Source organism: Meleagris gallopavo, chromosome 22 (genome assembly GCF_905368555.1).
Source record: "Meleagris gallopavo chromosome 22, MGAL_WU_HG_1.1, whole genome shotgun sequence".
Lineage (NCBI taxonomy): Eukaryota > Metazoa > Chordata > Aves > Galliformes > Phasianidae > Meleagris > Meleagris gallopavo.
In genome coordinates this window covers 6970350-6984384 of record NC_139425.1, presented here as the reverse complement: position 1 = coordinate 6984384, position 14035 = coordinate 6970350, and the positions used below count along the sequence as shown (strand labels likewise).

Below are 14035 nucleotides of genomic sequence, written 5' to 3'. Positions count from 1 at the left end.
GGGAGATGACGTTACCCCCTTCAGGTACAACAGCAGGGTCTGTTCTCACCTTGACTGGCCCACCGGTGGCCAGTTCTGTTATTTCACCTCTTGCAGAAATCCATTTTTGATGCTTCAGAATTGAACCAAATAAACCAAATCAAAGAAACAAATAATAATTAAAAAAAAAAAAAAAAAAGGTGGGGAGAACAAGGGAAACAAAGCCCCAGACTAGTTTCCCCATATCCATTGTCAACACCTTGAGACAAAATTCTTCCTGATCACTATCTCAGCGGAAATTGAACATGCAAATATGCAAATACCTAAGTTTTTTCTTCCTAAGGATTAATTTTTCCTTGTCAGTAAGATGTGTTCAATGCCAATGTGTCCCATGGCCAAGGCCAAATCTTGCTTATGCCTTGTTTCACAATTTATGGCAGCTCAGCTAGGTCAAAAATAAACGTTTTGAGAACTCATACTTTTTTCATGCTTGGTCTCTGCAGTTCCTGACAAAAGTTCCTGTTTTAACTCAATTGAATCCTGACATTTATTTTCTTGAATTTTTACTGTTCGTTCTATCAAGCAAAAGGCAAATCCAAATACTGCATACTAATGCAAAGACCTTGCTTGCATCTGTTATCAGTTCAAGGCTACATGCAGGGTGGCAATGACTAATTTGGTGATGTGAAAACACAGTACAGTAATCATAAAGTAACTTTGGATTCATTGATAATATATCCTGATTTTCAAACCAGCCCAGTTTTTAAAACTATAAAGAACCTTTACTTTTAGTAAATTATTCTGGTGTTATTCCTGCCACTTCTGCATCTCTCATTCTCTCTAAAATGCAAATGGATGCATTTGAATGAATGCTGACAGAAGCAGTGCCATTCAGAGTCAAGACCAGAAATGCCTTGCTTACATTCCAACTTGCACCATATGAATGGGCAGCATCATATCTCTGAGGCTGCTTTCTTCTGGGTCATATAAGCACCCCACAGTAGGAATTCACAGTTTAAGCCACTGTGTTGCCTAGCTTGCCAAGTATTCATCCACTGCAGCTACCTCAGACACTTTGCAGCTGGAACCCTGTATGATTTGGATTTATGTTATAACTTTGGATTTGTGTTGTGCCACCAAACAGAATAATTTATACTACCCAGTATTTTCTGTTGTTTTATAGAACATTACGTTAGGCTTCAATAGTATATCTTTATAATGTAATAAGTGACTTTGCTTACCAGAAATAATGGAGTCATTCAAAACTTCCTCATCCTGATAAAAAACGGAGTCTTCCTTAAGCTCTGAGTTCATTATCATGTTTTCTTTGTTCTCATCCGACTCTTTAACTGAATTCCTCTTATTTTCTGAATCACTGCTGTAATTCAGGGAATTCTCCTTTTCTTTGTTGCGCTCAATGCTAGACGTTCTGGATGGACGCACATCCACTCTTTTTTTTGGAGAGCCTTTGCTTTCTCTTCCATGGAAGCTGTGGGTGGAAGGTCGAGCCCAGTTTTTACAAAACACTGTTTTAGTGCCACAGTAGGAACTTATCACTAGATGAAAATGACTAGCATGGCCTGTAGCTCATAAAAGCCAGGACAGAGAGTTCAGTATGGGAGAAGAGGGGATGGCATCCTGAAAACTGATGACAATACTGAGCATAGAGATCTAGGTTTGTCATAAGAATAAGGTACAGAAGGGTAAGACACAGAGACTAACGTATTTGTTTGATATACAACCACGTGCTGTGCTGTACTGATTAAAGGAAAACACACAACTGCATACCCCTAACATAAAACACTCATGACATGAACTATTCTCATTCTGATATTTTACGATCATGACAAAGGGCATGGAAATAATATTGAATGAATTTCTTCTTCATAAGAGTAGCTGTTATGGAGCTGAGAAATGTTACTAACTTCACTGGTTATCTCTGTCTTTCTCTAATACAGAGGACGGTTCATAATGAAAACCAGATAAAGTACCCAAAGTACTCCCACAAAAGCATTTGTATTAGAAAATGTATACTCTATATGCTCATGTATAAGCCAAGAGACATACTGAAATAGTAACATTTCTCAGATATACTCATATTTACAGGACAATTTGCCTTAGTTATTCTATCTTGATATGTTTGGAGGAGAGTTTCTTTTGCAGTGGGCCAAAGATTATTAACTGTTTCTACCTGCTTGAAAACCTACCACGTTCAAAGCAGTGACCTCAAGAAGATGAAGGTGAGCTGTAGAAGTGGTTAAAACGCTAAAAAACAGGATAAGGGTGTTTACCAAGAAAAATGATTTAGTGGAATGACTCCTCATGCACCCATGTAGCCAAGAGGCTGCAGGTACCTGTCCTGCCGATGTTTGGTGGCCAGAGCCCTGTGGAGTTCTTCAATGACTCTGCTGGGAGGTAAAGGCAGGTGGACAGCAGCCAGGTGAGGGGAGCCAGTCGGCGTTGTTACCTGTCCTCTGACGTGCGACTCGGAGCTTTTCTGGCCAGAGGAATGGAAGAGGGCAGCTTGTCCTGAGATTTGAGAGGAGCCAACAACTACATAATTCTTCAGGATAGTGGAAGGAGGAGACTTCATGGCTGGGTCATCTGTGTCGCTTCCTGCTGTCAAAATACAGGAGGGTAAAAGGTCATGCAATACTTGGTTACTTGGATTTTTGTGCACAGAGCCTGCACTGAAATTGATCTGATAGGAGAAAATAGTGATATTTGGTTCTTGCTAAGAGATAACTGGTTAAGCTCAGTAGCTGAGTTCAATCTGAATTCAAAAGGCTCATGCTATGCAGGTCTGCATCTTTGATGTAGCAAAATAGATGCTTACCCCACATCCATTTTCTCCCACACAGTCATATTCTCCTTTTCCCAGCCCAGTGCAATCTTATGGTCAGTGCTGTTCTTCCTAGCTACTGATGTCCTGTACTGTGGTGGCTTTCCATTCTAGCACTTTCTCTGCTGGACTCTGGCAGATTGTATTAAAATTTATGCACTATGGTTGACAGTCAGGACAAAATGTACCAGTGTCTATTGTCTGCTCTTCTGTGATGACTGCACTGATCAGACCCCTGTCTTTCATATGCCAGTTGAGGAAATGCCAAAATTATTGTAATATAACATTCACATAACAAAACTTGCCAAATGAAATCCAAATGAAAGATGTGGTATTGAGCATCAAGAAAAGAATAAGAAGAAAAGGATAAGCTAACACGTTTTTTTGTTTGTTTGTTTGCTTTACGTCTCAAATCAGATTTTTTTTAATCCTGTATAAGCATTTTACTGGAAGCTAGATTTTGATGCATAAATTCTCTAGCACCTGAGTCCAAAACACAGCAGATGTTTCCTTAGTTATAAATTTGGTAGTTTTGCATTCTTAAGATATGTGAACACTGGGGCTGAAAAGATGCTGATTAGTTTTTCTGTTTTGCAGTTCTCTTTTCCTTTCCCTTTTTTCCACGTATCTGAGTCCCAAACTTCCTGGTGGTGGTTATTGCAACAGTTCAGTCTGATTGCAAAAAGGCAACCTGACGTCTTCATTGAAAAGGATTTTGCTTTTCTCTTGTTGCCATCTAGTGTTGTAGACAAGAATTTAAACTGACACAGCTTATACAAGTATTGTACAAAATTGTTTTCACAGAACATGTTTACTGTTTTTGAGGTTGGAGAGCAGAATTAATGAGGGCAACAGTAAAACCACTTTGGGTTGGGAAGGAGAGCTCCTCTCTCCACAACCAAATTCAAACATCAACTTTGAGAGCGTCGTAACATTAAGCCCAGTCTCTTTTTCACATTTAAAGGATAGACAGGAGAGCATCCACAGCAAGGAGATTTTACCATTGATACCAATCTACTTTCATATTCTAAGAGAGGTCTAAATCATTTTTTTATTTTAAGAAGGCATTTTTGCACATTTCTCTCCGTCTGACCCAGAACCCTTAAGAACCCTTATCAGTGCCCAGAGTTGTTGAATCTATCTCTTTATACCTCCAGGAGGCAGAGGTCTAGCTGGTCTAAGAATTACACTAACAAAAATCTGAAAACGTCAGAAAGCACAGGAGCATTTCTTTAAGTCTCTAGGCCTCCGATATGCAGAGCCTTGGCAATGAGGTACCTTCCCAGCCTGCAGCTGATCAGGACGTTCTGCACCCAGGAGACAGCCACCTACTGCTAAGCAAAGATGTTTGTTTGGCATTCAAGTAGCAATCCGGATTATGTACTCCTGGTCTAACATTAAATGGGGAGGTTGGTGGCCCTGCATGTGGCAGAGGGGTTGGACATTCATGATTCTTGAGGTCCCTTCCAATCCTGGCCATTCTGTGATTCTGTGGGAACACCTCTTAATTCACTTTCCACCTCTGCACAATGGGAGTGGGTTGCTGCGTTTTCTCAGAGCTAGAACCCTGCGTTCAACTCAACCCCAAAACAGGAAGAGAGGACACTTTGCTTTATCTTCATATTTGCTTGTTTCTGAAATGGGCCAGCAGCCAATTTTGTCCTCATTGCAGCTTGGGCCAATATTGTGTTTCCTTAAATCACACCTTATTCAATCTAATAACAGCTGTTCAGTGAATAATCTTGCAAAGTGATGTCTTGGCACCTTGCCCTGTTCCCCCTCTCTCTGTGATTAATTGGTGCTTGGCTCATTCCTCACTCCTTTGCTAACAACATCTCTAGCATTGTTAAATGGGAAAAAAACAAACACAAAAGAGCTTTTCAACCTCTTTGTTCCTTTTTTTTTTAATAGCTCTTTGTTTGTGTCTCTCTCCATACATTTGTATCCCCTTTCACTCATTGACAGTATTTGTTTAGTTTTAACTTGCCACTGCCTCCACTTCCAAACAAAAATAAACAAATGTATAATCACCATTGGATAAAGGTCCATAGTTACTGCAGTCATTGAGAAAACCAAGAGTTGTTTTTTGTGGAATATTTAGGTGAAAATTAAATAGCAAAACTCAGAATATCCCAGATGTTAAAGGAAATACTTAGGTTAAGCAGCAAAATACCTGAACTCAAAGTGCTGTTAAGTGTATAGTGGACCCATAACCTTGTTACTCTCTACAAGTTAGGTTTTCCAAATGGCCTAAATCCAACACAGAACATCTCTCTTACCAGTTGAGCAATGACAAAGGGGAGTCCTGGTTTGTCTAGTTTATATCGCAAGGCGGAAGAAGGCGGCTAGAGCTTGACCCATAGCAGAGAATGGTGAGAGAATCCGAACCATAGCTCTAAGAAGCATCTTGAATCTAGGTCACACTTAAACTCTTGTGGCCTTTAGGTGTGGATGAAATACGAACCTTTTTTCATTGGAAACAAATACTTGTGATTTTACTGAAAAAGACAGAAAACCCCAGTGTTTTCCGCGAGTTCCAGTAGTCTGATCAGTGTCTCTCTGATATTTTGTTTCTTGGTGACTTTGAAAACCCTGTTCTTTGTGCCAGTGAGGATGCAAATCAGGGCTGAGATAATGGCTGTCATTTAAAAGTCTAAATACCCAACAGGTCTGGCATTTAGATGTCAAGACTTGATTCTAATTTGCAGTAAGACCCTTTTAACTGCCTTTACCATATGTAGGGGCCCTAAAATTGGAAGAAACTAAAATCATATTCACTTTAACACCCCTTCTGTAGTGCCAGAATGTTGGAAAATGTAGTAACATTGGCAATACATTAGAAAATCAGGCCCAGAGGAACTGCTCTTGAAACATTCACTGAAGTCTGGCATGGAGTATTGTGTTGTGGGAGCCAGGTATATCACTTATGTGCATTCTGTGTAATTAGACCAGATTTCATAGCTCTAGTTTAGAACTACCCTAGAGAGCACAACCTTAAGATGGAAACCTCTACAAAGCTTAAAGACTTGAACTTTCTTTTGGCTGTTTTATTGTTATGCAGCAGGATTCTAGGTTAAAAATAAAAAATAAAAATTAGAATCTTCCTCATGTTTTATGTCATATCAGTATGAGCATCTGATTCAGTAGATGATTGTGGTTGGTTTGATTTGTTTTACATGTGTTTAGTGCAAAACAAATAATCCCTGGATATATATGTAAAGTACAATGATCAGTTGTGTTTTTATCTGGCATCCAGATCACTCAGTTCAAGGAATTCATTAGCATTCTATTCATTCACTGTAACCAGACTGATTCACAGTAGCTTGCAAACACAAGCCTTGCAAATGGATGTAAGAAAAAAAATTGTACCATATACGTGAACAGTGTATAAGAGATTGGGAAAGTCTGTACTGACTGGCAATGACTGACCTGTTACACTCTTTGTGATTTTGGAGATTGCCTTAGGTGGTGGAGCTGGGAGCAATGGAGGGCTGGGAAGCTGTGCTGGATTTCCTTCTGTCAGTTTCTGGGGAGAATCTGTGGTTTCAGGTACAAGTAAGGCTTGTGGACTGTCTTCAGATGCTGGCAGACTGGCATCTTCCAATTCTTCCTTGGGTGCTGAAGGTTTCTTGGCTAGTAAGAAGATGAGCAAAATTAATGGAAAATGAAGTTAATAATACTGATCAGCCAGGAGACAATGCCAGGAACATTCAGAAGAACAGAACACATGGTACTCAGCTAGAAGCACTTCTTTACTGTGCCAAAAAAAATTGTTCTGTGAAATAGCCAAACAGCTGAGGCAGGTAAAGAATAAAATGTATGAGGATATTGAAGAAATGTTAGTTTTTATGCTCCTGAGAAAAGCTTGTGAGCCTCCTTTATTTCCCATTACTTCTCTTACGCCATTTTTCCTTTTCTCTTGTTAATAACAAAGAAAGCAAGGTAAAGCAACTTTTGAGAGCTGCAATGGATTTTCTTATAGCAGTGCAGCTGCAGTGTTGTGGGTGACTGAGATTACTGGGTGACTACTTGTCTGTGCTAGGAACGTGCCAACAAAGGGCAAAGAGTATTAAACTCATAATTTTGCATGAAAGCTTGTTTTCCAGTTGTTCACAATATGTTTTTTTCTTGATTAATACATTACATCAGGTTGCATCTTGCCATCTCTTACTGTATCTGACTCCAGAACTGATGCGTTTTTCCTGAAGATAAAGTTGGCAACCAAGAAAAGTCGGTCATAAAAAAAGATTTACCAGAGAATCTCAGCAACTAGCATAGAGCACAGAATGGGTGAAGTATTTAAAAAAATGCAGTCACCAAAGCCATAATTTGAGATGGTGAAACAGCACTCATTTGAGGATTGTCCCCTGAAAGATGGCAAAAGCACCTAGCTTTTCAAGTTAGTACAGGCTAAATGACTGAGCAGTTTGTTTAAATTGGGCTGTCCGTGATAAGGGCACAGGGAAATAGATCCCGAAAGGCATGCAACTGAAGCAGGACATAGGTGAAATTTCAGTGATTAAGTCTAAAACTAAGATTTGATTCTGGCAGTGCTTAGACTTGTGCAATGATCTTTGTATTGGCATACATGGGGACCCACAGGCAGGCTTAGCAACTTGGGCAGGTCTCTTCCAAACGACGCATCCAGACACCATAGGCTCAGTAGTAGACATGCAGGTTGTTTGTCCCAGCCCAGCAGATAGAGAAGTGATCCAAATGGGGAGATAAGAGTTTCCCCTTAGCATGAGAGCTGTCCAAACTGTTTGAGATGGAGAAATGGTAAATCTTCAACTTTTAGCAGCCTGGATTGTCTAAACAAAGTATATTTCCCTCCAAACCATTCCAGACCATCTCCTAAAAACCCAGAGAAGTACCCACAACCTTTTCTTGGCTTGCTTTTTATGCCTTATTTGGAATACAAGCTCACACTCTCTCTCAGCATCCTGGTATTCAGAGTGCATGGGGAAGCACCAGAACAGTTGGAAACAATAGCATTGGCAAGATAATAATGTTTAATTTGTTGACTAACAGATGAATAAGTGTGCCTAGAAGAGGAGGAATGAGTATTTGTCATTCAAGAATGACAGGAAATTAGAATAAATACACAAATTTGGCTTGATAGTTACCTAAATTACTAAATAATTTCCTTTTAAATATATGTTTATAGGGAAATGTTTTGTTCTAGGCTGACATCGGTTTGTATTTTTGTGCCTACAAGCATAGAAGAGAAGACATGAAATAGGAAAGAAAAATGGAGGAAGAAAGATGTTAGTGGCTTGCCAAGAAAATCAGTCATATTTGGATGCTTTTCCTTGAGTTGAATGGTACCTTCTTCTGGCAGTAATTTCACTCCCTGTGACATGAGAGATGCTCAGCGCAAGTGCAGTGAGCAGCCACAGTGGGACTATACCTGTGGGGAAGGTGGACCTGAAAAATGCTCAGCCTCAAACACACCTTCTGAACTTGATTGTGTTCAGGTATCACAGAAATATCATGTACTGTTGTCTAAAAATCATTTTATGGCCCCAGAAAAGAAAGGTTTGCTTCTGTTTGGTTTTTTTTTCTTTTTTTTTCCTGTCATTGTTTTTGTTAATAACAGCATGTTTGACTCAGAGTCTGAAGGCAGACCTGAGTCTTGAGCACACAAACCTATTAACAGATTTCATACCGCAGAGTGAACATTTCCTGCTGAAAATAGTCCAAGGGCTCAAGACTAGACTCCTTGGCAGAGTAGATAATTACTTATGGAGAGCCACTGGTCAAAATGCCACCTTGCTAGTAGGTAGAAATCTTTCCCTTGAGATTGTCCCCACACCCACTGCTGAGTTATGTGAGCAAAGCTGCCCTGCTTCTGCCTAAGGAGTTCATTTTCTGTGTATTAAACAAACATGAGCTCTACAAGCGTTTCCTCATTGTCCTGTCCTTGACCTTCATTCCATAACCTGAGAATGAAAAGCTGTCTGTCAGGAAGTCAGTGGAACACCCTGCAGCTGTCCCTGATCACTCTGGTCCCTTTTGCCAGGGCACAGTTCCATGAGAAGGACTTGGTTTAGCTTCTCTGTACTCACGGCATTGAACTGCACTTGTGTTTGCAGGGTGATGACATAGATAGAATTTGTGCATTGAATATTGTTCCTCAAGCCAGGACAGACAACTTCAGCCTTGGCAGAGAAGTTTGAGAATTTTTTTTTTTGAGAGAAACTTATTTCATCTTCACAGCAATCACTGCTAATTCCAAAAGAGCACCATGCCAAGACTGGATTGTCTCTTAATCCAACTAATCCCATTATGTGAAGATTTGTGTGGTCCCTCAGTTTGGTAGCAGTCTCAAAATCACTCTTATAAAAAATGACAAGTATTAATTCAGTATGTGGCTGCTGAGCTGAATGAGGTGTTCTGGCTGTCCACCACACCAACATATTTGATTCCTCATACAGCTGCTGAGCAGAAATATCTTTTAACATCTTATTATATTTTGAAACATTTTTATTCAATACCTGCATCTTCCTTCTGCTCATCCAAATGCAGCTCTTCACTAAGTGAGGTTACATCTGTTGTGGCTGCTGTTGTACTCTCTTGCTGCATCTCTTCAGAGTCGAGTGCCTGGCACACGGGCACACAAGCTGGAGTCTCACTCTGTGTTGCTCTTGTGGCATCATCACCAGTGCAGGCTTTTCCTTCAGTATCTAAAACACCAAATCATTTATTCTTAATTAAACGACGAGCAGTGAAAGCTGAACCTCCCTGTTATCCTCTCTAGAAGAATGAGTCTCAAAGCTGTAGTCATTTCAAAGTAGTAAGGGTCTGAGGTTTCTCTTAGAGAAGCACCTGATTTCTAAAAGTACTGAGCATCTGTAATGTAAAACTCATGGACACCAGCCCATCTGGACACTAACATCCACCCAGTTTTCTAGACAAGACATCTTTTTCTGTGGGTGTCCAGCAACCTGGTTAATTAGGCATTGTGCATATACAGGGAGACCACTGTGCTCTGGAAGCACCTGCTGTGTGGAAGATGAGCATGAGCATGGGAGATCAAAGGGCTCTGGAGGGAGGCAATTCCTTCTCTGTGCAGAGCTCACATTGCAGCATGAGCACAGGTTGCTGTGACATGTCGGGGTCGTGCCAGGCTCCACGTGCAGGACACTGCTGTCCAGCTGCCCAGCAGTAATGCTGGCAGGACTGCTAGTATTCTCTACCAAGCTGTAGATTTTGGGCACAGCACTGGTTACTCAGCTTCAAAAAGCATGTCTTGTATAATTGAGCTGATCAGGTATTCAAATCCCTCCTCATGCAGACCTAGAAACTGCTCTCTTTGCTTACTCTGAAAGATTTCTGTGCCAGTGATCCCTGCAGCTGTATGCATCTTGATGACTGAAGCTTTTCTTGTATTCCCCTATTCAAGCAAGATTCCTCAGAATACAAACTATCCTTTTACTGCCCAACTCTCACAGAAATTTACAAGATCAACGTCACCATTGCAAAGCAAAGCAATTACTTCCCACTCTTGCCATCTGTCCATGCTGATGGACGTGCCTGCTGTCCACTCCTGACTTCTAACTTGTATTTCTCAGCCCTAGACCCTCCTCTCTGGAAGCCCCTGACAGGGCTATGTTTCCTTGCAATGATATCATGACAGGTTTCTTCAGCATTGATTTAAAACTCACAGCTATCCCTTTTTAATACAATTTGGACAATCTGCAGAGTAATTTATTGCCCTTTTGGGTAACGGTATCAGATTTTGGCCCAGAGATGCTGCAGAAAGGATGCAGTATTTTTGTACACTGAGCTCAGTCTGCCTCATAATCACGTTTGGTGAAAAGTTACTGTTCTTAAAATAGTCCCTGCAGTAGCACAGTTGCTATGATACAGGGAAGGGAGGGGGAAAAAGTTCATTGCCTACATTTCAGCTCATTGTGAAGGCAGCCTATACATAATCATTGGTGTATTAACAGCCGCCTCTGTTACTTGACAGGCAGCCCTCACCTCCCATTACTGTAAGCACAGCTATACCTGGTTCATTTTGTGCTCACAAAGGGGAGAAATACTGGGGGAAGTTCCCTCAGTGTTTTCAAGGTAACTCTGCTTCACACGTTTCTCACATCCTTCAGAAAGGCAGGCTGCTGACAGCTGTGCCACAATGGAGCTGCAGACAGAGACATGAGCTCCTTCAGATCCTGGCCGATGAGAGTGTAATGACTAACGGAGTATTGACAAGGAGACAGCCTTGCTGAAGAATTTCTATTGAGGAACATCTGAGACTCAGAGCAGTGATGTTCCTTGTCAGAAATGAGCAGCTTGTGCATAGAGCAAAGTGGACATTCTGCTTTGATTGGCAGTGGTTCCCAACACCGTGTTTTAGAGAAAGTCTGAGGATGGGAGAAAGCACAGATCCTGGTACAAAAAGCAGCAGAGTCTTGGGAAACAAAAAGCAGCAGAGTCTTGGGAATTGCAAAGTAACCAGAAGAATCAGAGCTGTGATTTATCTGGGAAAGAATCCCACTGTATGCCAGACCTGTACCCTGTAAGCTACAGTGAAGCTGTATGGCAGGTTCAGGAGGTTCCATGGGCAGCTTGGTATTTGCCATGTATGAGCACAGTGGCATGTATGAGCCACAAATTTGGCTGTGCAGCATGGCTGGGCAGCTGTGTTTTGGGGTTGTGCGAGGAGACAGGGTGACATAGCCTGTTAGGATGACTCATCCCCAAAGCAAGGATGGCACAACTTCACCCCGGGCTGCTCGCAGATTGATGCAGAGTCTGTGCTAGCTCAGTGACTTGCTCTGGGCCAGCAGTATGGCTCAAAATGCTGCCTGACAGACCTTCTGCTGTGAAGCTGGAGTGTGACATTGTAACTGCATGAAGCAGATCTACAGATTTCTCAGACTAGAGCTTCATCATGGCTCGGACTGTTTATGAAAGTGAGCAGGAGCCATGTATCTATAAGTAGAGTAGAGCCTGATGAAATAGAGAGATTTAAGGATTTACAGCAGTCTTTTTAGCATAGTATTGCTGCTCTGACAATTGCAACTTACTGCATAAATGAGGACTTAGCCTTGAAACTGCTGCCACTTCAGCTCAGTCCAAGTAGGGCACTAATCATTTACTGAGAATTATTTGGGTCAATTTTTGATACCAGCTAATAAGCTGCTTCTGCTGATAATATAATAAAATAACCCTGGAGATTCACAGCACTTGTGTAAAGAAAAATAACTTGGAGGCAGCTGCAGTGTCCTTCAGCTGACTGTTAGCTGCTCTTCCTTTCTGGGCACAGGGTGGTACTGTAAGCTGGTTTTGTGTTTACAGGAGCTCTGTTTTATTTACTGCTGTTTTGCAATACTCAGATATTCATGATTTCAAATTCATAGGTTATGGGGAAATTCAGTACTCCCAGCAGATACGGGGTGTATTTTTTCTGTCAGGTGGTGCTGATAGGACAACTAGTTTTCTAGAATGATAGACAGAAAGAGCTCAAGGGAAAGGCATTAAAAATGTGCCTTCTAAAACTGCCCCTTTTAGAATAAGCTGATGGTTTGATAGGTATTGTAACTTGAACATATTAATCCATATTAAAATATATCCAATAAAATAATATGATAATTGCTTTAATGCAATGAGAAAAAAATCCTGTTTAAAATACTCTTTTTTTTCTGACTCTTCTGTTGCTCGGTTACACGCCAGCATAGCATCACTGAGTACTGTCCCACAGGCTATTTATAGTCACAGCATTTGTTTCATACAATGGAACTCAATTATTACTTTCAAAGAACATCATTCCTACCTACCAGATTGGTCAAACTCAAAAGGCTGATCTTTCCTCAGTACAATGCTTTCTGCTATTAAGTTTTCAAAGCAAAGAGGATTTTTTTTTAATCTATGTTTACATGGAAAGGGCAATTGGGATGCTGTCCAAAACACATGGAGCTCACTTGGTCTTGCAGAATAGTCACCCAGGTAGCCACCCAGATCCCTTAACCATCTGCTAAGGCTTGGAAACAGTGATACACAGAACCACAGTCCTTTGTGCATTTCTTTCATTCAGTGACCTCTACTGAATCTGGTTTGTACTTGAGATGGCTTTAAAACACTACTATCAAATGCTTCACTTTTGCACATGAATGGAAAACCAGAAAGGCAGCTGAAAAACATCACATTTGTATCATTTTATGAGATTGGGAACCATGGGCTGTACTTTTAAGCTTCCCTACTGAATGCATCTGTTATGTTTCAGTTTGTATTTGCACCGGTTGTAGCTGACTTTTGTGGCAGTTGGATTTAGCTGGGTTTAGAGCAATTGCATAAAATACATCTACCAGCTCAGACTCACAACATGTATAAATCCAGGCAAGCTGGAATTACATTCAAGGTGGAAAAAACATCAAAAAATTAAACTGTATGGGCTGCTTGGAACAGGGAGGAATTAAAAAATAAAATAATACAAAAACTAACAGCCTAATACTGATTTTTTTTCTGCTTGTACTTAAGGTTTTCTTTTTATACGCTTGATTGTTAGCTTTCTTCTTTGGCTTGTTTCCTATTGTACGGAAAAAAGATTTTGATCAAAATAGATGAAGAATTTTTACTTACCCTGTTCCATCATTTCCAGAAGGCCTTTCTTAATGAGTTCATCCCGACCTTGTCGTGCTGTCATCTTCTTCTCCAGCACTGCAAGAAGTAGTAGCATGATACACCACCAGTTTACAGTGGAGTATTCCATAACTGAGTGAGAGAGCTGCAATGAGGAATTTCTCTCTAGTCTCAAGTGCTGTGTGCTTGGAAAGAAATGCAAGGAATTTGGGGGGAACTTGGACCAGTCAGCCAATTTTGTACTTTGTCCTTTGTTAAAACAGTAAAATCAAGCACACAGAGTTGAGATTTATGATCTAAGATGCAGCTGATCACCCTGAGAGCAGAATAGCAGTGGAATTAGAGCCCTTGTGCTGTTTGATGTGGTGTATTGGAGCTATTGCAGGAGGTGGTGTCCCTCACTGTGATGCTCCAGAGGGTATCAGAAAAGTGGAGGAAACTCCACCATCTTCTCTGAGGAAAAAGCAGGCAAGTTTGTCTCCTTACTGATCTGAGACATCCCTGGTATGTAGTGAGAGTGTGCAGTGCATGTGCTGGGCTTCTCTACTGCAGGCAGCTGCTTGAGGGAAGGCATTTTGCATGCTGTAGTTGCCTCCTGTCACTTTTCATGATGTTATTGTGACCTAT

The 14035-nt window shown here is 40.9% G+C and overlaps 1 protein-coding gene across 4 annotated transcripts in view; it reads right to left on the bottom strand.

The window, feature by feature from the left end:
* Window positions 1–14035, bottom strand: part of PHACTR3 (phosphatase and actin regulator 3) — a 95526-nt gene that overhangs the window by 30977 nt on the left and 50514 nt on the right. For 2 of the 4 annotated variants that reach the window (XM_085241760.1, XM_085241758.1), the window contains 5 exons: window positions 13409–13486; window positions 9319–9507; window positions 6251–6454; window positions 2334–2598; window positions 1221–1468 (listed from right to left, as the gene is read on the bottom strand). In XM_085241760.1, coding sequence (XP_085097886.1) covers window positions 1221–1468; window positions 2334–2598; window positions 6251–6454; window positions 9319–9507; window positions 13409–13486 — 984 coding nt within the window. The remainder of the gene's footprint in view (window positions 1–1220; window positions 1469–2333; window positions 2599–6250; window positions 6455–9318; window positions 9508–13408; window positions 13487–14035) is intronic. The other 2 variants (XM_085241761.1, XM_085241759.1) reach the window with 1 other exon arrangement.